General features: G+C 30.1%; 1 protein-coding gene and 1 pseudogene across 3 annotated transcripts; both read right to left on the bottom strand.

Annotated features, from left to right (window-relative positions):
- Window positions 1–28: 28 nt before the first annotated feature.
- On the bottom strand, window positions 29–600 carry LOC128190460 (uncharacterized; annotated as a pseudogene).
- Window positions 399–22,024, bottom strand: LOC128190436 (uncharacterized). 3 transcript variants are annotated; one of them, XM_052862503.1, is made up of 3 exons: window positions 8,288–8,553; window positions 1,022–1,977; window positions 399–639 (listed from the first exon to the last, which is right to left on the bottom strand). In XM_052862503.1, exon 2 carries the CDS (start codon window positions 1,968–1,970, stop codon window positions 1,023–1,025), a length of 948 nt encoding a protein of 315 aa, XP_052718463.1. In that variant the 5' UTR covers window positions 1,971–1,977; window positions 8,288–8,553; the 3' UTR covers window positions 399–639; window position 1,022. The 3 variants fall into 3 exon arrangements, with proteins under 3 accessions (XP_052718463.1, XP_052718454.1, XP_052718445.1); XM_052862494.1 differs by lacking the exon at window positions 8,288–8,553 and adding an exon at window positions 21,937–22,024 and having other exon boundaries at window positions 513–651; XM_052862485.1 differs by having other exon boundaries at window positions 513–651; window positions 8,288–8,552.
- Window positions 22,025–24,724: the final 2,700 nt, after the last annotated feature.

Genomic DNA, 24,724 nt, shown 5'->3' with positions numbered 1-24,724 from the left:
CATCGAAAGTTAACTTGTTGAATGTTCATTAAAAAAATCTCAGAGAATTTAAATTATCAAAAGAATTTTTATAAACAATTTGTTTACCATCCAATACCTGATATTCAATCGACCACACACCCTCCGTAAAGCGATGTGATTTGAAACAATCGTTAAAAATCTCAGGTATTACCATTTTGTGCCCCTACAACTTATAGAGAAAAATAATTAATTTTCACTTTGTGTACCTTTCAAACCAAAACAAACTGTGCCACCCTTTATAAAAGTTATCCTTTCTAAAGTACTTTAAAATGCATGCACACATCTTCCATGCATGCAACTGTACATGTAGTTTATCGATCTTTCGCCATAAATCCGGGTTGGTCTTGATAAAAAGCCTTATCCACATCTGTTGTCCTTCTAGTCACGGTGTGTTCAATAGGAATTGTTCATCATGAGCGTCTTTATCTACACAGAACCCGGCTTTTTATAACCATGTCGTATACAACCCAATATGATCTTGATTTGATCAGGAATATCGCTTACTTGCGTTTTCACTTCCTGATAAGGGTAATGAGCCAGTAGATAATCCTTTAGGTGTCTTTTTGTTGCTAGACCCATTATGACGTCATAATTGATCTTTTCCTCCGTACCTTACAGCTTTAAATAATGCTGTTGATAATAAAACAATTTTTGACATTATATATAAAATCAAGTAAATAATAAATCACGAGACCTATATTTAATATGGCATCATTTTAAAAAGGAAGTCTATATCTTTTTATTACCGTTTCTGTGTAAATACTGTATTCTAGACATATTTTAATTAGTAAGAAATTGACAAAACTTCGAGCTCTGTTACTTATTTCCTTCATATTACATAAAAAATAACAGTTTAAAACATAAACAAGGTTTTTTAATTACCGAGAATTTAAGCCTCGATACACACTATCAAAAAAAGCTATTGTTATGAAGCATAATTGAAAGAACTTATATCTTGAATTCATAAACCTGTAGGCACCTTTTATTACTAGATCTTTACCTTAATTCTTTCCTGGACAGCGGGCTCCATTAGGGATTTTTTCTCGTGATCTACACCATTCGCTTGTACGAACAAATACAACGTCAAGAGCGTACCCGTCTTTGTTATTACTATCGGTAGATAACTGCGAGTGTTCGAAGTAGCCCCCGAGTTCATTGAAATATTTTCTTAATGCATTCAAGTTTTTTTTGGATTTCCCAACAACAATCTGGTGACCATCCCACACTCTGTATTCAATAGCCCACACGTCCACTGTATACACTCCATTTTCAAGACCAGATTTCATTGAATTCAAAATTGGCATTTCTGCTCCCTCAACATCTAAAGAATAAAAATCAATATGATGGACTCCAATCGCACTCAAGATTTGTTCCATACTAAAACATGGAATGGTGATCTTGTTTTCCCGATCTAACATTTTCATGTGGTGTTCATCGATGTTGTCAGCGATACCACCGACAGTGTCGCCTTTAATAAAAGAAACACTGTTTTGAGAATCGGACAAACACGCACACAAACGCCATGCATTTCTTTTTAATTGATCGATTTTTTGGCAAAGGTCAGGATTTGCTTCGATTAACAGGCCTGTCCAATCGTGTTGTCTTTCTAACCAGAGTGTGTTGGACAAAAATTGGCCATCGTGTGCACCAATATCAAGGAAAAAACCATTCTTTTTTTGGAGAATTTCGTACACTACTTCATCCTGTTTGACTTGCGAATAACGTTTGTCTGTGTTAATGGTATTTTGTAGTTTTCCGTGTGGTTTCATCAGATATTTATTAAGTTTTTGGTCGGAGATTTCCTTTATTTTGTTCATGACGTTCACATTCTGTTGTTTTTTCTGTCTATTTTTTTGGACTGGATCATTATTTTGATAAATGATCCAAAGAACAAATCCAACACAACAAAAGGAAAGGATTATAACATTCTTGTTCAAATGCCGCTTCATCTTTATCCTATGAAGAAAAAATCCAGAAAAAGAACATTTTAAGATTTCCATTTCTATATGTCTCTGTAGATATGTTACAGTATATTTTAAAATTGTATTTCCCTGCACAACAAGGATGATGAAAACTAAAGTGTGATGCATATGTTGATATTTAAAAAAAGTAGACACAATATATTTCATATTCAAGTATTCAACGTAGACCCACTATATTTCATATTTACGTGATCAACGTTAGTTTAGTAAGGGGAATTACATATTACAAAATGCTATACAAAATCAGTAATATATCTTTATACTGGTATTCTCCATCCTCTAAACTCGCATACTCATATCACTGTATTGAACTATTTAAAAAAAGCTGATACATGTATATTGTTACAAGTGTAATGCTTTCCTTGTGAGTTTCAAAACTTAAAGGGGCATGGTCACGATTTTGTTAAAAACTTATTTCCCCGTTCTTAATGTTTACAATGCTTCTCTTAGGCATTTTAATAGTCATCTAAAATTTGAGTGCCATTCGGTGAGATATAAGCGAGTTACCGAGCTTGCATTTATTTGCTTTGTAAACAAAGCTTTTGTTTACATTTTGAATGTTAAAGTGAAAATTCCAGTTTAAGACCTAAATTTAATGTGTTAAAGTTGAGGAACTGTTTATTTATGCTTTAAATGAATAGGTAGACAGACATAAACTTGAAAAAGATTTTTTACTGGTTTATTGAACCTACGTATATATAAACAAAAAACAGGGTACGAGCCTTGTTTTAAAGACAAGGAATTTTGAGCCCTGTTCCTTGCTTATAACTCTCGAATGGCTCTCAAATTTCACTTGATAACTAAAAATGCATTCCTAAAGCAATATAAGTAATAAAAACAGACAAATAGAATTTGACCAAAATAGTGACCATGCCCCTTTCAAGTGGCCGACTTCAGTTTTCATTGCGCATGTTATTGCACAATCATGAAAAATACAGTTTATTTATACATTTTTAGAAACTGTATCAATACCATTTATGAAATTGAACACAATAAACATAATGCAGATAGAAATATTTAGATTTTAAGTAAAAAAATATTTTTAAAACGATTTTTCCGTCGTTCGGTTTGTAGGCATTGCCATTGTGCTTTTATGACGTTATGAAAAAAATGAATCTTTTTTAGGAGTTTGTCATAAGAAACAATACATAAGAAAAAGTAATAGGTGTACTCCGCCTTCAAAAATCTACATGCTTAATTATTTTTTTTATTTTTTTTTTTATTTTTCTTAATTTTTGAATGAATTCATTTTTCATATACTAAAAGACCCAAATTAAGTACTAGATGGTTGATTTTAGTTTTATTAACCGGGTTTTCCAATGGAAAATCCGTTTATGGAAATGAAAAAAATGGCCGGCTGGCGGGCGGCTGCCAAAAAGGTACCCTTATTGTACGGATACTTCCTTCTACAGTTTTCAAGATAGGAAGTTGTTCATTTGCAGATTAATTGTACAATATCAGAGGTGTGCATATTGCTAGGATTTTGATTTCTGATAATTTATGAAAAATATACGGTTATTACTGAAGGTTCTTCGACACATCAATATTTTATTAGATTGATCGCTAAAAAATCTTTTTGAATTATGATTTTACAAAACAGAGCCCAGTATCGGCTTTCAAAAATTGTATATGGTTTTCTTTTGTGTATTTTTACAGTGAAACTGGAAAACTATTTTCACTGCAAACAGAGTATTTTAGAGCTTAAAATTTGGCCTCAATTGATGTGTAATATAATTATGTATAAACACAGTTAATAATTTTTTTAATTTTTAATGGAGAAAATATTTCTGAAATTAAAAATTGTTATTCTTTTATATCCTTTGAATCTATGGATAAAATCTGAAGAATAACAAATTGTGACAAAAAACACTTATCAATCAGTGATTTTCTACCAAGAAATTGAAACGACAATGCAAGAGTTTAGAAAATTTGTAATCTTTCAAATTTAAACCGATCCTGATTAAAAAAACCCGATACCGGTCAAAATTATTTAAAAAAAAAGAACTATATATGATATATGTCAAATTTGTCCCCGATAATTCGTCATTTTTTAAAGTGTTTCAAGTACATTGAATTGTTGTGTTATTTTTAAAAGAGTTAATATTAACTATGGTTTTCACCTATTTACTTGATTTTTTTGCACTCACTGGTAGTCAGGCTTGGGGTAATGCTAAATGTAATGGTAATGCATTGCAATGCATTACATGTTTTCAAAGTAATGCTAGTAATGTGTAATGCCACAAAATTAGCATTACAAGTAATGGTAATGTAATTCATTACTTTCCAAAATCTAGTGTAATGCTGGCATTGCATGGCATTACTTTGCATTACTTTGCATATTTATGCATGTTCACTTTAAAAAATGTGATGAATAAATGAATAGTTGAAATTGAATTTGATTGAATTTATTTTTAAAGAAGAAGGAAATAATTCTTGAGATAAAAATGTTTTAATTGTACATGTATTATCTAAAAAGGTTTTTTTAAAAATCATTTTTGAATTGTCAATATTACTCAAGATAACAGCACAATTTCATAACATTTTTAAGAGTGTTGTTATTAAGAGTTTTTAATCATTTAAACAATTAGTCTGCACTTAATAAGAAATGTGTCAACAACACACTATGCCCCCAGGATAATCTAAGTATCAAAACAATCTATTGTTATAAGAAGTGCTAAACACCCAAATCCCCTTCCCTTCGCTATGTCACAATAGAATAGGAGACAGACATGCACCTTTAAAAGCAAAATGAATGCACTGTCCATCCATGATGAAAATCAATATCACTTCCAATATTATAACCCATTTGAAAATAATCTTATTTATTTTCTCTGTCTGTCTCTCTGTCTGTCTCTCTGTCTGTCTCTCTCTCTCTCTCTCTCTCTCTCTCTCTCTCTCTCTCTCTTTTGTATATGAATTACACTGTACATTAGTTTGGACTGGTAGTAAATACAAGATTCATGTATTTAATCTATTATTGCACTTAATATATCCTAAGATAAAGATCGTCAAACAGTATTTTCCAGTCCAAGCTTCGACTGCTCCTGTAAAACATTTATTTAGTATAGCCCGGAAGATGGATGCAGTTAAAAGATGAACCCTTTGAAACTTCGATCATAAAGTGCAACAGCAATCTTTTGTCTTAAATTGTCCTCAGTAGAAAGAAATAGATTAAAATATATTAAGAAATATAACTGGGAAAAACCATCTGTTTACAAAATTAATAAAATTAAGTGTCCAAAATTATAAAGATTTGTGTAATCTGGGGATGTATCTATATTTAGCTTTTAAAAACCGTAACATTATTCCATAAATTGTTACGCAAGTAATTCTGTGTCTCTATTTCGTATCTGATATTGTATCATGCCAAATGTCTATGAATATCGTTTAACTTATATAATATGTTATTTATAATGCCACAGGATGATTATATATTCAGCAAATAAAGAAAGACTCTTGTATAGTCATTGAATTTGAACCTGATACTGAGCATGAAGCTGTAGATATAGTAAAGAGTGTTTAATATTTGAAACATTTGCAAAAACTCTTTAATAGCTTTACTTTTAAAAAAAAGTAATGGTAATGTATTACTTTACTCATGTAATGGTAATGTAATGCATTACTTCAAGAAAATCAAGTAATGGTAATGGTAATTTAATGCCCTAATTCATGAAGTAATGATAATGTAATGCATTATTTTACAATGTGATTCACCCCAAGCCTGCTGGTAGTAAATGACGTCAGAAGAGACGCTTTTTTAATAATTCAATCAAAATTGGTCATTATTCAACATTTTTCTTATCTTTTTTTGAATGGGAAATATAGAGCGAAGCTTTGAACTAGAACAAACTTTTTGTCTCTTATAAGTACTGGATAAATAAATCTTTGGTGAACATACTTTGTTTGTTCAAGCAATCGCTCAATGTTTTCTTAAAGAAAAAAATGTTTGAAAACAAGGCGTTTTATGCAAAAAAAAAAAAGCGAAAATGGCGGGGAAAGGTAAGCTTTATGGTGTCATATTTCTTAATTGTCGGCACTTTACTCCGATTGAAAATTATAATAAACTTCAAATGTTTATCTTTATAAAGATAACAAAGAACTACATTAATATAATGATGTTCATTTAAGGGGGCCATTTTAGGCTCAAACCATATATAGTCCTTACCGCGATACTGCAGTTTATTACGAGTAATTAATATGCATTGTAAGATAAGTAAATAAACTAACCATTTTACACCTAAGCAACCTTTAAACTTTTGCAAAATTGTGATATATTACAACTTAATATCATTTTGGTAGTGTTCAGTTTAAATACAACCGGGATTGGTTTGGATTAAAGATTTTTTAAGTTTAATACGACTGACAGTTGATTTGTAGTTTTAATCCATAGATTAAAAAAATATCTACAATTATTGATTTCCATTTTCATAAATAGTTTTTATTTGAATTTTAAAAGTAAATTTATATCTATTTAGTGCCAGTACATTGATGAACTTTTTTAAATTTTTAAAGAGTGAAAAATATTTGTAATATTTTCACAATTAAACAAACTTCAATTCTAGTGTAAAATTTAAAGGAATTTTTTCTTTACAGTGACATTGCAACAAACAGGTCAAACAATTTTGTCTCCATCGTCTAGATGTATAAACATAAGCCAGTTTCTCAAATTCATTAAATTAACCATTCCTATAAAAAAATTCAAAGTTACATTATATCTGCTTGGTTCGTATGTTTTGCTATTACGGAATTATATATATATATATATATATATATATATATATATATATATATATATATATATAAATATATATGAATTGACTCAAACGATAAACAATTCCTCCTTGTGTTTATGAAACAAATACTATAGGTTGAAGCTATAATTATTGATAAAGGGTGTTTTCCTATGGTGAATGAAAGTCTTGGGCTGCATAATTACTGTTAGTATGTTTGTTTATGGAATCACAGGGGCTTGTCACGAACTGTTTTTTTCTTACTATGTGACCATCCCTATATCAATCATACAAAGGGAGAGAACTTAGAGCCCAAAACTATCCCGACGTCCAATTTTCGTTCTCCTCGATCTAATTTTTCGACACAACTAAAGGCGTTCTGTTTTTGCGTTGTCAGGAAGAGACTTCCATTTAGCCAAAGTGATTTGCTTTTAACTTCATACATATCCATTTCCCTTCAGTTTTCAAAAATATATCTTCATCAAAATCCATTTTTAATAAATATAAAGTACTAGAAATAGTAATGTAGAATCTTTTAAAACTATGCCACTAAAGCATGGAAGTGAAGGACTGCGTTAGAATTAGTTCTGACGGGAAGTACATTTAGGCATCCGTTGATGAGGCAAATCTTTTTTTAACATGATAAGTATACCTACACGTATGAAATACATACCTACATTAATATATACTATTGTATCGCCCGATACCAACAGAAAAACGGCATTATTGATATATATATATCAGAATGTCTGTTTAAGTACTACATGTACGGACAGTGCACTGCTTACATATTGATTTCATAAATACTTGATGAGGGGAAACTTATGATCGAATGACTTTAATAGCATATGGATGTAAAGGGTTGTTCAAGGTCCAAGTTAAACAAACATCGGAATTTTAACTTTGAATTTACTCATTCGCGTCATCGAGAATGTATTGAATAAATATATAACAGGCAATGTGTTTTTTAAATATCTATTTTAGAATATTTTTTTGGCGCAAAACATGCGTTTGGGTTAACAGTTATATACTCCTCTCAAAATCAAATATAGATTAAAATACAAATCTTTATTTTAGAAAACACCTATATCACATTTACTTTACTCCCAGTAAAACCTGTTATATTTTTTTCATCACTGATCCGGACGTCGGAAATTGAAAACGTAATATCTGATGTATCAACATTTAATATTTGTAAAGAAAAATGCAAGCTTCACAAAAAAAGATTAGAAGATGAATTGTGTTATTTATGTTAAATAAGGTTTACAAATCAAACACCTGTTTTAATTGTTTTTAATTACGTTAATTAAATAAAACACTTATTATTTTTGATACAATGCAATCAAACAAATAATATACAAAGTAATATTAAAAAATAAATACATGTACGACTGAAAGGAAGTATATACAGTGATCGAGTTAATGATGTTCAGTTGCAAAAAATGCTGCAAACGTATTAACAAAAATAATTACTGAAATACTAATAAGATTGAATATTGACAGTAGAATATTTAGAAAGATATTCTTAAATATATATCAATATAATAAACTGACCAGTTCGGATCTGTAGATCACCGATTTGGACTCGTTGTCTATTTCACAGGGGAAACAGGTAAAGCAAACTTCCAACACTGACCAGATATCGATCGTAACACAAGGTAGATTTACTCAAATGCCATCAAAAACGTTACTCCTGGTCAGTCCTGCTTCACAAAACAATGGGAGCGTACTCTTTACATGTACTAATATTAATGCATTTTACTTCTATGGAAATGCTTTATAGTTCGCTATGGAACGATAAATTGCGTTAAACCTAACAAGAGTTGTTAAGCATACACGGTGAAGCCATAAACTATTTATGGCACCTCTTCAGCTTATGGTCCTACACGTATATCGACATGGTTAATTATTTATAACTGTAATAAATGTAAACAAACCCTCCTCTACCACTCGACATATTCACATAATGTTAGTTTACAATGAACAAAATTTTGCTTGTTATTCTACTTTTTTAAAGAAAAAGAATCGAAACTTTTACTTGGTAAAAATTAAGGTACACCCCTTTTTCCAATTATTTCGTTAACACTTCTGTTTGAACGGAAAATACCTTTTGGTAAAAATAGATCAGTTATCTGTCGCATTATGATTTTCAAAACCTAGGTACTGATTTTAAAATGGTTGCTGTAACCATTGTTTTGTCACAAATTCAGGAAACTTGCATCGAAAAGAAAGATATGCATTTCAGTGTATTAAGTCAATAGATTCACTTCAAGCAAAATACAATGAATATCAGTGGAAATGCGCAATTACATCTTGTTTTATTAGCCCCAAATTTCATATAAGTATAGTAAAACAGATAGTACAACTTTATCAATTAGAACCATTTTAAGAAGAGCTTGGATTTTGGGTAGTTGTGTCAAACATTAGTGTGACGTAGGCCTGTATATTTCCTTGTAAGCCACTCAGCAATGCCTCTTTGGAATTAACAAGATTTGTTTGGCTTTTGAGTTGAGACTACGCAATCGATGCACATTTTGCTTGAAGCCACGTCATTTTAAACTTGTTTTGACACACGGAATAGATAGCTACGCCCTTCTGAAAGTCCAAGGTCTTGTTCAAATGGTTCTAAGTCCAACTAAATATTAAACTAAAAAAAACCAATTTTTTCTCATTATACCATACATAGCTTTTGAGCACCGGTACCCGAACATAACCCAAAAATTGTTATGATGTAATGTAAGACATCTTCGCTAGGGATTCGGTCCACTCCACTCCCTATAAAACCTTGGCAGATCTCATTTCGATAACTTGGTGACAAGCTACGTTTTTTGATTGGCTGCAGCTGCGAGTAGCTGATCTAATCGTAGCGTTTTAAAACAATGGCTTGTAATAAACAAACATGTGATCTTTGGTCAAACTTTCGGTGCTTTTAAATGAGTTACAAGTGCTCGGGTAAAGTGCCTCCCTTACGATGGTCTAACTAGATTGCATTGAAAAAGAATTATTTTACTGCACGGGATTGAACAGAGACAAGGCTAAGGTGATACAACGGGAAGTAAAAATGGCGAACGTAGAAGTTGCCTATCTCTTTAGTATAAATACGTCCCGCTTATGGTATTGCTTTTAAAGGTTCAATGAGCTGTATTTTATTAAATGTCTTTGGTACGCTATATTCAGGACGAGGATACCTGCTTTTATGGCATGACAACTTCCATATATCAGCGACTTTTCACATACGGTACAGGCCCCTACAGACACTCTAAATCAAACATTTCAAGCTTTCTCTAGGTTATATCTTCATTCCTATTTAATAGCATCGTTAATTATGTTCTAATTTTCTGGTCAACATGTTCTCAAATTGTAATCATACCGTAGCGTGTATTTCACCTGTTGTTTCATTTAATTAAAATGTACAAATGCAAGGGTAACAACTCAAGTTGCTCGCTAGATAGCGCCGAGTTTTTGCAATGAGATCTACCAAGGGTTTATGGGTTGCAAAGTGGACCGAATACCCTTGGCTATCGACAATGGAGACTCTTTTAACCTTGTTATTATGTAGTTTGCGTTCCTTTAAATATATAATAAAACTTAATTTTGTATAATATTGAAAATGTCTGATCTTTGCAAAAGCGCGGCATAGTAGGTAAAGTATACTAAGTGCGCTATAATAAATATAGTAAAAGTGTTCGTTAAGTTAACCTGTTTGAATGGTTTATTGTCTTCCTTTTTTGCATGAACCAGTTTACGCTCTTAAAGAATCAATTAGCAGGAACAGAATTATTTTCATTCATCTTACGTTTTATTTTAGATTTTTAATTCTTGTAAGAATGCATGCACTTTAATTTTGTAGACCCAATAATTAAGATGTTGGTTTTTTGAGCTAGATCTACAACAAGAGCTTGAACTTTCGGTTGGATGTTACTACTCAGTTTGATTATCAAAAACGCTGTCAAATATTGATGTCCTTTCTCAATTAATATTCACGGACTGTCCAAATTTTCAACCCCTATGATTTGATCTGTTGTGGGAAATCGATGCTGTTTAAACTTGAATATACAACACTGGATTGAGTCCAACAAGTGTCATTGCGTTTAATGTATATGTATTTATTAGCCATTGACTTGACATTTAACCACTTGGAGATCCCGCCTTTTTCAAGTTGGAGTTTGTCACCACTGATCAAAGTTCAAGCTCTTTATGTAGCTCAATTAACCTTTGTGATTTGTAGCCTTTTTAATAAAAATCTGCTCTTATCTATATTAAACAAATCATAATCATGGAGAAGAAAAACCCCATTTAAACAAGGGCGTCTTGATTACATCCTTATTTCAGAAAATCTTTCAAATATTACTGAAACTGTTTCAATCAAATCAGGCTATAGATCAGATCATTCTGTTGTTGTTTATGAACTTAAATTTAATTCTTTTGTGCGAGGAAAAGGCTTATGGAAATTTAATAATAATTTACTTCATGATAAAATATATGTTGAAAAAGTTAAAAAACTTATTGTGTCTGTTAAAGATCAATATAATAACTCTATTGATGAGTCTGCCTTTTTAGACATCCTTCTCATGGAAATCAGAGGAATAACTATTTCATATTCATCATTCATCATACAGAAAGAGAGAAAATGATAAAATTGAAAAACAATTAATTTCTGATATTAATGAATTAGAAAATAGCACTGATTTTGACTTTTCATTGTTAGAAGAAAAACAAGCAACTCTAGAAACTTTAAGAAAAGAAAAATTGCGAGGACATTTCATACGTTCTCGGGCGAAGTGGATTGACGAGGGTGAAAAACCTACAAAATATTTTTGTCATTTAGAATCCCGGAATTTTCTCAATAAAATTATTAAAAAAGTGTTTGTTTCAGAAGAAAAGATTTTATATAAACAATCAGAAATTATGGAAGTGGATTGACGAGGGTGAAAAACCTACAAAATATTTTTGTCATTTAGAATCCCGGAATTTTCTCAATAAAATTATTAAAAAAGTGTTTGTTTCAGAAGAAAAGATTTTATATAAACAATCAGAAATTATGGAAGAGGTTAAGTCCTTCTATGAGAAGTTGTTTAAAAATTCAGACTCAGAGCTTGTAGATATAGATATACAGTCTGTTGTCCAGCCTTTAGACATACCAAAATTAGACAATATAACAGCTGACTTTCTAGATAGAGATATTAGTGAGAGAGAAATTTTAAATGTTTTAAAGGGTATGAAAAATAACAAGTCTCCAGGGAGTGATGGTTTTTCAGCTGAATTTTATAAATTTTTCTGGAATGATCTAAAAATATACATTACAAGCGCTATTAATCATATCTTTGTGCATGGTCAGTTGCCAGTGTCCCAGAGACTAGGAATCATATCATGTCTGCCAAAAGGGGATAAACCCAGGCAATTTTTAAAAAACTGGAGACCTATTACTTTACTTAATGTTTTATACAAGCTAATATCTGGATGCATCAGTTATAGAATAAAATCCACCTTAGACCTACTTATTTCAAATACACAAACAGGTTTCATACAGGGCAGATATATTGGAGAAAACACTAGATTTATATATGATCTAATGTCTTACACAGAAATTAATAATTTGCCTGGTTTACTTATGCTTATTGATTTTGAAAAGGCTTTTGACTCGGTATCATGGTCTTTTCTTTATAAGGTGCTGCACTTTTTTGGATTTGGAAACAATATTATAAAATGGGTAAAAATTTTAAATACAAATTTTAAAGCTTCAATCCTTCAAAGCGGCTTTCTATCGCAGCAGTTTGAAATACAGAGAGGTTGTCGTCAGGGTGATCCCGTAGCCCCATATCTTTTTATTCTCTGTGCAGAAATCTTAGCTATACTTATAAAACAAAATAAGGATATAAGAGGTATTTTTGTCTATGATAGGGAACACAAAATTTCCCAATATGCTGATGATACGTCACTTATCCTTGATGGTTCAGCTTCATCCTTGTTTAATGCTCTTGAAACTTTAGAATTATTCTCAAAAATTTCTGGTCTGCAAGTTAATAGCTCAAAAACTAAAATTGTATGGTTTGGATCAAAAAAATTCTCTTCTGAAGTTTTCCATCATTCTAGATGGAAACTAGATTGGGGGGGCCACTGAATTTGTACTATTAGGTATTCATTTTTCAGTGGACTTAGAAAAAATTCCAGATTTAAATTATGACATTCAAATTCCCAAAATTATTGCTTTGATTCAACAATGGGAAAGAAGAATTCTTACTCCCATTGGAAGAATTACAGTATTTAAGAGTCTTATTGTACCTAAATTAAACCATTTACTCATTTCCCTACCGAATCCTAAGAAAGATACAATTACATTTTTGAATAATGAGTTTTTTAGATTTGTTTGGAAATCCAAGTGTGACAAAGTCAAACGTTCAATTGTGACCCAAAACTTTTGCACTGGAGGTTTGAAAATGTTAAATTTTAAAAATTATATAATTTCGCTTAAATGTTCTTGGATCAAAAGAGTGGTGCAAGGGGGACAATCATGGATGAGCATTTTTAAAGCTATCTTTGGTGACATAGGGGTTGGTTTTTTAGAGTTTGGTGATAATTTTATTAAAAAACTTATAGAACAATGCAATAATATATTTTGGAGAGATGTCTTTGATGCTTGGCTTAATGTTATGAACGTACACTCTAACCAAATTTCTGATTCTAACAATAATATAATATTTTCTCCAATATGGCATAACTCAAACATCAAAGTAGAGAAGAAGTCTATGTTTTATAAAGAATGGTACAAAAAAGGTGTAAAAATTGTTAAAGACTTTTTACATGATGATGGGTCATTTTTATCAAAATCTGAATTTGAAAAAAGATTTCATTTGAACAAAGTATGTTTTATGCAATATAACAGCATAATTAGTGCTGTTCGAAAGTTTGTTAAAGACTCAAATTTTTCAAAGGAGAACTATGTCAATTTTGTTGGTCCTTTTCTACCCTTTTACTGTGTTGAATTACTTTTGTACAAGAAATGCACTAAACCTATTTATAATTTAATCAATACAAATGTCCAATGTATTATTCCAAACTCAATCATTCGATGGAATTCAAAAATTGTCATGAGAGGCTACTCCGAACTAATTTTACAGGATATTTTCAAAGTATGTTTCAAAGTTACAACAGATACTACTGTACAGTGGCTACAATATAGAACTCTACATAGAATTCTTCCTGTAAAATCGTATCTAAAAAAGATAAAAATAGTTGATAATGATATATGTTCTTTTTGTAATAATGAAGTTGAAACTATTGAACATGTATTCACATCCTGTTCCTTTGCTTTAGATTTATGGAGTAGTTTAAGTATGCATATATATCATGCTGTTTCAAAAAGAGTTGGCTTTAATGAGTATAACATATTATTTGGAGAGACTCCTCCTTCTAATTCTAACTTAGTCATCAACTTTTTGATCCTGTATACTAAACAATATATTTTTCAATGTCTGTACAACAAAAAAGTTCCAATACTTGCAGGTCTACTATGTCACTTAAACTTTAGATATGAAATAGAAAAATGTGTTGCTATAAGAAACTCTTCTTATGATAAACATAATGATAGATGGTTTGAATGGAAAAATCTTTTTCTTAATATTTAACTTCAAGAGCTTTATTCATTTCAGTTTATGCAAAATTGTATCAACTTGAATAGTTTTCAAAAATTATGAGATCATGACTTGTATGTATGTGTGTATGAATGTGTTATATGTACAGTGTATTATAAAATGAAAAACTGCAAATAAAAAAAAAAAAAAAAAAAAAAAAAAAAAAAACAAATCATAAGTCTGCATATTGCTATGAATGTGTATTTCAAAGTATATCAATATTCACGAACTGACAGTTCTGTGAGCTGGCGCAACTTTTTGCAGTCCTCAAGTTTATGGTGTGAATTAAATGATTTAAGAAACCAAACATTTCAAAGAGAATTAATTAAGTTCTTTAAAAAAACATTAGAGAATACCCTTAATTCAACTTACTTAATACACTAGAGAAAGTTACAACCGCTCATAGAACTGCCAGTTAGTCAAATGCTTATACATTTTGAAACACACATTTACTACTGAAAGTTCTTTTAATATTCTAAGAGTCTGTATGACAGGAAAATTGAATTTGGAAAATTTGATAATCCTTGTTCCAAATAATGTCATTTCCACATATATAGCATTATCTGATATCTCTTTTTTAGAAATGGCTTTCAGAATAAACTACCAAGATGGTATCCCTTAAATTTTAACAGAGAAAAAATTGGTCATATAATCGAAAATTTTATCGTATGAACTGTATGTTTTTTTTTCCAGGTAACTTACAAAACGTAAATTCACAATGACGGTCATCCCGAATTCTCCGTTTGGGCTACTGTTCTGCAGCTACAACAAACCTCACAGCCTACTCAATACTAAGGGTCTTGAACCCTGGGGAGTAATCGTTTTTGTATGCATTAGAGACAACTCTTTAAAACGTGCATTTACTATAGCACATTTCTTAATCCTTTAAGGTAAATGAATAGAGAATATTTTTTCATATATTTTAATTATACGTCATACTTATAGCAATGAGTATAAGGGAATACAAATACATATTAAATTTAATTGAAAATGTTTAAAAAAATAATAAAAAAGTATATAGTCAAATATAGTATGCAGAAGGTCGTAACATAGAGGGTACTTAAGTCTAAGACAGTGCTTAAATAGGACTTATGTACATTCTTAGACTTAAGTCCGTAACTAGAAGAGTACTTAGCTAGGACAATGTACCCAAAAATTAGGCACTCGATATAGGTGACCTAAGTATGTCGTAAGTATTGCTTTCACGCATTCAGAAGTTTTATTGTTGGTTATTTCAATTCAGCATTTGATTACAGAGTCATATTGATTTTATGTGAATATAATCACATATCTACATAAAATCAATATCGAAATATTCATCAATATAAAAGTTGAGATATGATTGATATAAATATTAACATTGGTCGTAATGAATTGTAACAATTTCCATATACCGGTATAATGCAAGTGGGCTGGAGCTCGTAAAATAAAGCATGCTGAGATCTTGACTTAAGTAGGGTCATAAGTAGGAAATAGGCGGAATCTTAGGACCTACATAAGTCTTACTTAAGTATGTCTTATACCATAACAAAAAGCAAACTTAGCAATGTCTCAGCTAAGTCATGTTTATGTTGAAAAGAAAAAACGTATTTTTTTAATTTCCTTTGTTGAATTTGAATGTATTGGTAATAAAATCATTATCTAAGGTTAATATCTTGTTTATTTATAGATTCATGTGCTTGATATCTTCGATATTAGATGGTGGTAGATGCAAATGTACAGACACAAAATTCGAGATGGCAAGAGTATACATACATGTGTACCTACAATGTTTAAAAAGCTCAAAGCGATGAATCTTGGACAATGTATTTAGTCTATTGTTGTCTCGTCTTTGTTTTGACGAATATTCACTATTTTAGTCGTTCTCGAAGACTGCTTGTGGCGTAATATCACGATGCTGTTAGAACTTGATATAATTATATAAAGGATTTCTTTTTTATCAATAAGGCTATTCACATATTCTGAGTATGATTTCTTCATGAAGTCAATATATTGAAATGAGGCAATCGTCGTCTTTAATATCACTGAGGGTTTTTCTGTCTGCAAACGTCCTTTCAAATTTCTCAAGTTTGGCGAGTTCATAAATACCGTTACTTCTTGTAAACTGACCATTACGTGTTTATAACCTATTCAGCAGCCCACTTGCATACTATATGGAAAATGTTACAGCTCATTACAATCACTGTTAATATTCATATTAATCAAATCAAAACTTTTATATTAGTGAATATTAAGATATTGGTTTTGTGTAAACATGTGATTATTATTCTGTATTCAAATTCTGAATTGAAAAAGTTAACAATAAATCATCTAAAGGTGCAAAAACAATACTCAAGACATACTTAAGTCACCTCTACCCGCCGCATGTTTTGGATCAATTGTCCTAGCTAAGCTCTCTCCTAGTTACAGACTTAAAGGGACTAGGACACGATTTGAGATAAAAAAAATTATTTTCATTTTTTATGTATAAAGTGGTTTACTGGTGCATTTTGAATGATTGACCAAAATATTGAATGTTAAAGTCAAGTTACAAGCGAGATACAGAGGTAAGAATTGGTTGTTATGTAAACAAAGTTCGAGTCTTATAGTTGTTTACAAATCAGTAATATAAAGATTTACCATTTCTAAGACAAAATGACATGTAAAAAACAATTTAATCTGACTCAATATCTCTATAAATACCAGTATCAACAAAAGAAAGATACATTTGATTGAAACTTCCACAAATACAACACATATTTAAATGACAATATTCGAGTCTTGTTTACAAAACAAAGAATTATGTATCTTGCTTATAACTTGATATTTGACGTTCAAATTTTGACACAGCATTAAAAACTTCTATAGTTACCAGTATATACATTCAAAGTGGAAAAATAAAATTTGAAAATTTTAAGTCAAATCGTGTCCAAGTCCCTTTAAATCTAAGAATGTACAAAAGTCCTACTTAAGCACTGTCTTACACATAAGTATTATTCATGTTACGAGCCCCTGTTGAATAGGTTGTGAACATGTAATAGTCAATTTACAAGAAGTAACTGTATATATAAACTTGCGTAACTTAAGTAATTAAAAAAAGGGCGTTTGAAGACAGCCCCCGTAAGATGTAGAACAAAAAATAAAAATAAAACCACAACATTTTTTTTTTTTTTTTTTTTTTTTTTTTTTTTTTTTTTTATTTTCAAATTTTTATAGTATATAGACAGACAGACAAGAACACCCCTTTCTCACAGACTCTCACACACAGCAAGTTGGTACAGTGAATTTGTATACACCTATATATATTTAAAGATACATACAGTACAAATTATCTAAAGAAAAAGAAGAAGATTAATATCTACATCATCATTGATGTGTTAATTAAATATTTATACTGGAAAGAGACAACTCCATGGTGACCATCTCTTAGTAAAGTCTACAGTAGTAAATAGTTTCCTCTCAGTATTGTAATAGGTTTGTAAATAGGACATTAACATTTCAAAACATATCTTTATATCTTTCCTCGACCTTTGAAAAATAAATTTTTTTACTAATATAATAATCAAATTAACTACATGATCCATATCTGGATCACCTAATAGTACACTCTGGATATCAAATGTTATTCTCTTGCCAGATCTATTAAAAATATAGTCTGACAATTTTGTCCAGAGATTAAAGATTAGTGGGCATTGGTAGAATAAGTGCTTAAAAGTTTCAGGTTCCAACATACATATTGCACATAAGTTATTGTTTTTTATCTTAGAAAGATACAAAAATTTATTTATACCTAAAATTCTATGAATTATTCTGTAATTAAACCATACCAGTTCTGTATCTTTTGTGATTAACTTAGAGTTGCAATATATGAGGTTCCAATTAAAGTCTGGTTCGAGATTTAAGTCAATTTCCCACTTAGATTCACATATTGGCCTATGCTGTAGTTTTGAGATAAAAAAGTCATATAATGTTCTTGAGCCTTTTTTATCCTTACACAGAATTTTTATAGATTCTAACTGGTACGGTTTTACTACTAATTCATGTGAAAATTGCCTGATACTGGGCCAGGAGCTTAATATAGCCTTTTTTAAGCCTTCATATTTAGTAAATGGTAGCTTAACTAGGTAATCATTGGTTATTTGTTCATAACTAATAAAATTCCCCTGCTTATCCAGCAGATCATATAAAATATAAAAACCCTTTTCATATAAAGACTTATAAAAAATATAGTTATTTTGCACACTGATCTTCTCATTAAACCAAAGTGGTTCTAATAATATATCATGTTCACATTTTGGCTCTATAGAATCCAGAAAATCAGCAAAGTAAGAAAGAGTTTCTTTCCAAAATAGGTTTGTTGTTGAATTAGCTTTTTGTTTAGAGTACTTTGATCCAAATTGTATGAGATGAGCAGTGTTACAATTAATTACTTCATTGAAAAACATGGACCATTCCGAATTAGAGTGAAGAAGCCTTCTTATCCAAGTAAGTTTAAGAGATTTTATGTATGTATCAATATGAACCATTCTACATCCCCCTTTATCATAGTCCAACTGTAAAGTTTTCCTAGATACTTTATCAATTTTATTACCCCAGATATATTTATAGAAAACTTGCTCTAATTTTTTAATCCACAATATTCGAGTCTTGTTTACAAAACAAAGAATTATGTATCTTGCTTATAACTTGATATTTGACGTTCAAATTTTGACACAGCATTAAAAACTTCTATAGTTACCAGTATATACATTCAAAGTGGAAAAATAAAATTTGAAAATTTTAAGTCAAATCGTGTCCAAGTCCCTTTAAATCTAAGAATGTACAAAAGTCCTACTTAAGCACTGTCTTACACATAAGTATTATTCATGTTACGAGCCCCTGTTGAATAGGTTGTGAACATGTAATAGTCAATTTACAAGAAGTAACTGTATATATAAACTTGCGTAACTTAAGTAATTAAAAAAAGGGCGTTTGAAGACAGCCCCCGTAAGATGTAGAACAAAAAATAAAAATAAAACCACAACATAATAATGCCATGTTCTAACGGTCTCGCGATATGATGCCGCAGGCAGTCGTCGATAACGACTAAAATAGTGAATATCCACCAAAACAAAGAAGTAACAGCAATATACTGAATACATTGCCCGAGATCTATTAGCTTTTTAAAATTTTTAGGTACATATGTCAATATAAAAATGTCACCTTGAATTTTGTGTCTGCACATTTACATGTACCCCCCATCTAATAACAAAGATGTTATGCATGTGTACATTGTATCTATAAATAAACAATATATTAACCTAAGATAATGATTTTATTACCAATACATTCAAATTCGACAAAAGAAATTGAAAGTACGTTTTTAACTTTTAACATAAACATGACTTAGCTAAGACATTGCTAAGTTTACTTTATGTTACGGTATACGACACTCGCTTTCACAGGATTGTTATAGATAGTTTTGAATTCTTTAAATTACAAAACTTTAATGTAACAGGTTATATTAATTGAATTTTATCAAATGGTCACAATGCATATTATCATATTTTTATACTGATCATTTATCAATTTTTCTATACGAAGTTTTCCTTTAAATACGCAGGAAAATGCTAAGAATTAGTGGTAAAATAGACAACATTTTTATTAATTTGTGCTCAATTTCATTTGTTTTATTTTCTTCTTATTTCTCCTTTAAAGTGTTTTTGTTAAGATTTCTACACAACGAAAATGTCAATTATGCCTTTATATGTCACCAATTAACTGTCACTAGAAATCAATCTGCTCTGGCATCCGCTGGACAAATAAGTAAAATTATTTTTAGATTCGGTTCTTTTGAAATTACATCTTTTGGCAATTAGAATGACACCTCAAAATATAATTCTTAGAAAATCAACAAACAGATAGACATGCTGTTCAACAAAACTTATGTGATAATTTAGATATACTCTACTAGTTTGCACTTCTTGTTAAACGTATAGGGGGGAGAATACACATTGCGAGGAAATGCAACTTTAATTACCAAAGCAAACGCATTCTTAACAATTTGTTTATTAATTAGATTTGAAATAAAACATTTCAGACAATAAAAAAAAAAACCACAACATAATAATGCCATGTTCTAACGGTCTCGCGATATGATGCCGCAGGCAGTCGTCGATAACGACTAAAATAGTGAATATCCGCCAAAACAAAGAAGTAACAGCAATATACTGAATACATTGCTCGAGATCAATGAGCTTTTTAAAATTTTTAGGTACATATGTCAATATAAAAATGTCACCTTGAATTTTGTGTCTGCACATTTACATGTACCCCCCATCTAATAACAAAGATGTTATGCATGTGTACATTGTATCTATAAATAAACAATATATTAACCTAAGATAATGATTTTATTACCAATACATTCAAATTCGACAAAAGAAATTGAAAGTACGTTTTTAACTTTTAACATAAACATGACTTAGCTAAGACATTGCTAAGTTTACTTTATGTTACGGTATACGACACTCGCTTTCACAGGATTGTTATAGATAGTTTTGAATTCTTTGAATTACAAAACTTTAATGTAACAGGTTATATTAATTGAATTTTATCAAATGGTCACAATGCATATTATCATATTTTTATACTGATCATTTATCAATTTTTCTATACGAAGTTTTCCTTTAAATACGCAGGAAAATGCTAAGAATTAGTGGTAAAATAGACAACATTTTTATTGATTTGTGCTCAATTTCATTTGTTTTATTTTCTTCTTATTTCTCCTTTAAAGTGTTTTTGTTAAGATTTCTACACAACGAAAATGTCAATTATGCCTTTATTTGTCACCAATTAACTGTCACTAGAAATCAATCTGCTCTGGCATCCGCTGGACAAATAAGTAAAATAATTTTTAGATTCGGTTCTTTTGAAATTACATCTTTTGGCAATTAGAATGACACCTCAAAATATAATTCTTAGAAAATCAAAAAACAGATAGACATGCTGTTCAACAAAACTTATGTGTTAATTTAGATATACTCTACTGTACACCAATTTTAGATAAAGGGGTAAAAAAATTCCAATGGACTCATTTTCAAACATTTAGAAAAAGGGGAAGAATCTTTTTTATTTTTTATTTTTTTGCAACATAGTTTAATATTCTAAATAATGTTATTTATTGTATTTAATGGCTAAAAATGAATATTTTTCAGTTATTTTTTTTATGTTCATGAACAAGACCTATACATTTACTGTACACTGCTTTAAATATTAATGTATATATTTTTTTTATCCATTGTTACTTAGTATTTTTGTTTTGTTTGTAGTATATATAAAAAAATTGTACAAAATGATAATGCTACTTTTCAATTTTAGGACAACTGTTTCAAAAATATTTTATGAATATGGTTGATAAAACACATGTTAGATGAATAAAAGATATACAAAACAAGTGCACTCAATAAAATGTTTCCTGGTATTCTGTACATGTTCTATAAATCTTGTTTTGAATTTTGAACTTAAAATTTCACATGAATAAACAATTGTTCTGCAACTTTAAATAATTTAAAAAAGCATGCCGACTAAAGACACATAAACATTTTATCTTACTTTTTCGATCCAAACTTCTCGAAATGGTCTCGTTAAAAGCCCGTGAATGACGTAGTTTAAGTGTTCTTAGGTTTTTCCAGTTTTTCTATAACATAAAAATGAGAAAGGTTCCGATTTTGCTTAAACGACTGTGAGGTGTGTACAAATCATGAGAAAACCCGAACAGTACGAGGCATTTAAACATTTTATGTTAACATCAAAAGTTATTGTTCTCAAGGAAAATGTACATTAGAGAACAGATAATTTTTTACTCATGTTTTCGTAGCAGAGGGTTTAGGAACCTTCAGGACTTTTACCGATTTGATTATTCTTGTTGATAAAATCACTAAGTGCCTACAAACTGATAAATAATGTTGATAAGTTTTACACAAATTGTCTACAAACTGATGAATTGTGCTTGGATTCATAGGAAATGCAGACTTGTGTTTTATTGAGATAAAAAATCCTTTCACATTCTTCTATTTTTCACTACTACTACTAGTTTGCACTTCTTGTTAAACGTATAGGGGGGAGAATACACATTGCGAGGAAATGCAACTTTGATTACCAAAGCAAACGCATTCTTAACAATTTGTTTATTAATTAGATTTGAAATAAAACATTTCAGACAATTAAACCATTGAATGGGAGGGGGATATACAGTGCGAGCAAAACAAATTGGAGTTGTAAAGCGATTGGTACTCTAATTTTTAGATTACTTTTTCGATTTGAAATAATGCATCTAACTTAATTAAATCATTTAATTGGAAGTAGTGCAACAATTATTAATGTAAGAAGATACTAAATTGTACTCACTTATGGTCCACTCTATCCTCTGTCCTTGATACGACTGCAAGGAATCAACTGCATATGCAAATGATATTCATTTTGATCAGTTCAGGCATGTAGCGCGTGACTCCCTTTTTTAAACTCCTTCCATCGCTTTGATGCAGTGATATATTTTATCTGATTTGCATATGGAAAATAATTATTTCAACCACTGGTCCTTCCACTTCCTTGACTCTTGTTTAAAAACGTCGGAAAATGTCATATTACATATGCTTGCATCGAAAGATCGTTTATAAGTTGCGAGGTGATATAACTGTTTATAAGATTGTTTATTAAGTCAGTAAGTTAGCTTTGTTTTTTGTTTCGCTTGTTTTTTCTAATATTTTTAGTTGCTGACTCGATTGTCAATGGAATCTTCTGAGCTTACTCGATATTGTGTATTGCTTAATCATCAAAATCTGCTAACTGGAGTAAATCTGAACTGCATTAGGAATTTTTCTTGACCGAGTCATCAATAATCAGAGCCGATGAAAATGCAAAGATGAATTATGATTTATAAGATAAGATGTATATATTTTACCCTCTCAATACAAATAAATTATCTGATGTATGTTTTAGGTTTCAAACCTCTTGCAATCCCGAACAAAAAATACTCAAGTTTTGTGATCTATGATAAAACCAATATCAATGTAGTAAATATGACGTACAGACAGACATTCTTGATTTCCTCTATGAGGAAGATATTTTATAAAATCCTTCAAACAACATATGTTAACAATTGATAGTGCTTAAATTTCAAACATACTATTATCACAAACACATTTATACAATTACGTAAATGCGGTACACATTGAATTTTCATAGTTTTGAACCATACATGTTTAAACATAACAACGTTACAATCAACGTTACAATTATTAAATTATTAAATGGTACCAATTACCCAGGGAACCATTATTCAATAATATATATAAACACGCAAATGCTCTTCTAAAATTTTCACGCCCCATGATAAATTTGTGCTTACAAGCAACAGAAAATAGGTTTTTAAAAAATCAAACAAAATTGTAAGCGCGTATATCCTGTTTTCACCGTTTTTAATTTTCAAATATTTTATAAAAATTAATGATTTTCGATATCATTTTTTAAATATATATTATCACACGCTTAGCTTAAAATGCGGCGAATATCACTCGTGAACAGCATTTTTCATATTACATTGAATATTTTTACGCCATGTGACGTGATAATTAATCACAACGTAACTCAAAGTCAAATAATTGACTTAGGAGACAGTTTTCATTAGATTATATGTTTAATTTAACAGTTTAAACAAGTTCAAATAAAAAATAACCTAAATTGAATGCATGCATTATCAAAATTAATTTCATTTGATTATTTAAAATATCAGTTTAAAGTGTTCAATTTTTTTTCAATAACGAGTAATGTGAACACATGGAATTCTTCAAATATAAAATCCACTTGATCACAGTATAATTCAAAAATAATTTACTATAATCTTGCCGTTACAAAAGAGTACTCTCTCTCTCTCTCTCTCTCTCTCTCTCTCTCTCTCTCTTTTGTTTTGTCAGTAAATAAATATTATCTTGAGAAAAGTGTTTTGTTACACTGGCTTCAGTATGATAACATATGCAATTTGACATATGTTCAGAAAAATAAATAGTAACTAATATCTTGATGGTTTAAAATCTCTGTGAATAGTTATGACCTACTGCCCGGAACTACCCGAATTTCCCCATGATTGAAAAAGTAACAAAATAATGATGCTGAAAAACCTTAAGTTATAGTTGGGAAGCATTTATCACGGATTCATAAATTGATAATAATATATCATAACTGAGTAACTGACTCTTTACTCCATATTTAACATTCACGAATAATGAAAAATTAACTTTTATTGCTCATTTTAATTTAGAATTTCCTACAAATCAAGAGATTTACTAAATTGACATTTTGCACAGAAATTCTACTGATGAACTAGATGATCATGGAAACTTAG

Source organism: Crassostrea angulata, chromosome 1 (assembly GCF_025612915.1).
Source record: "Crassostrea angulata isolate pt1a10 chromosome 1, ASM2561291v2, whole genome shotgun sequence".
In the NCBI taxonomy this organism is placed as follows: Eukaryota; Metazoa; Mollusca; class Bivalvia; order Ostreida; family Ostreidae; genus Magallana; species Magallana angulata.
The sequence above is the reverse complement of the archived record's forward strand: the minus strand, read 5'-3'. Positions and strand labels throughout refer to the sequence as shown.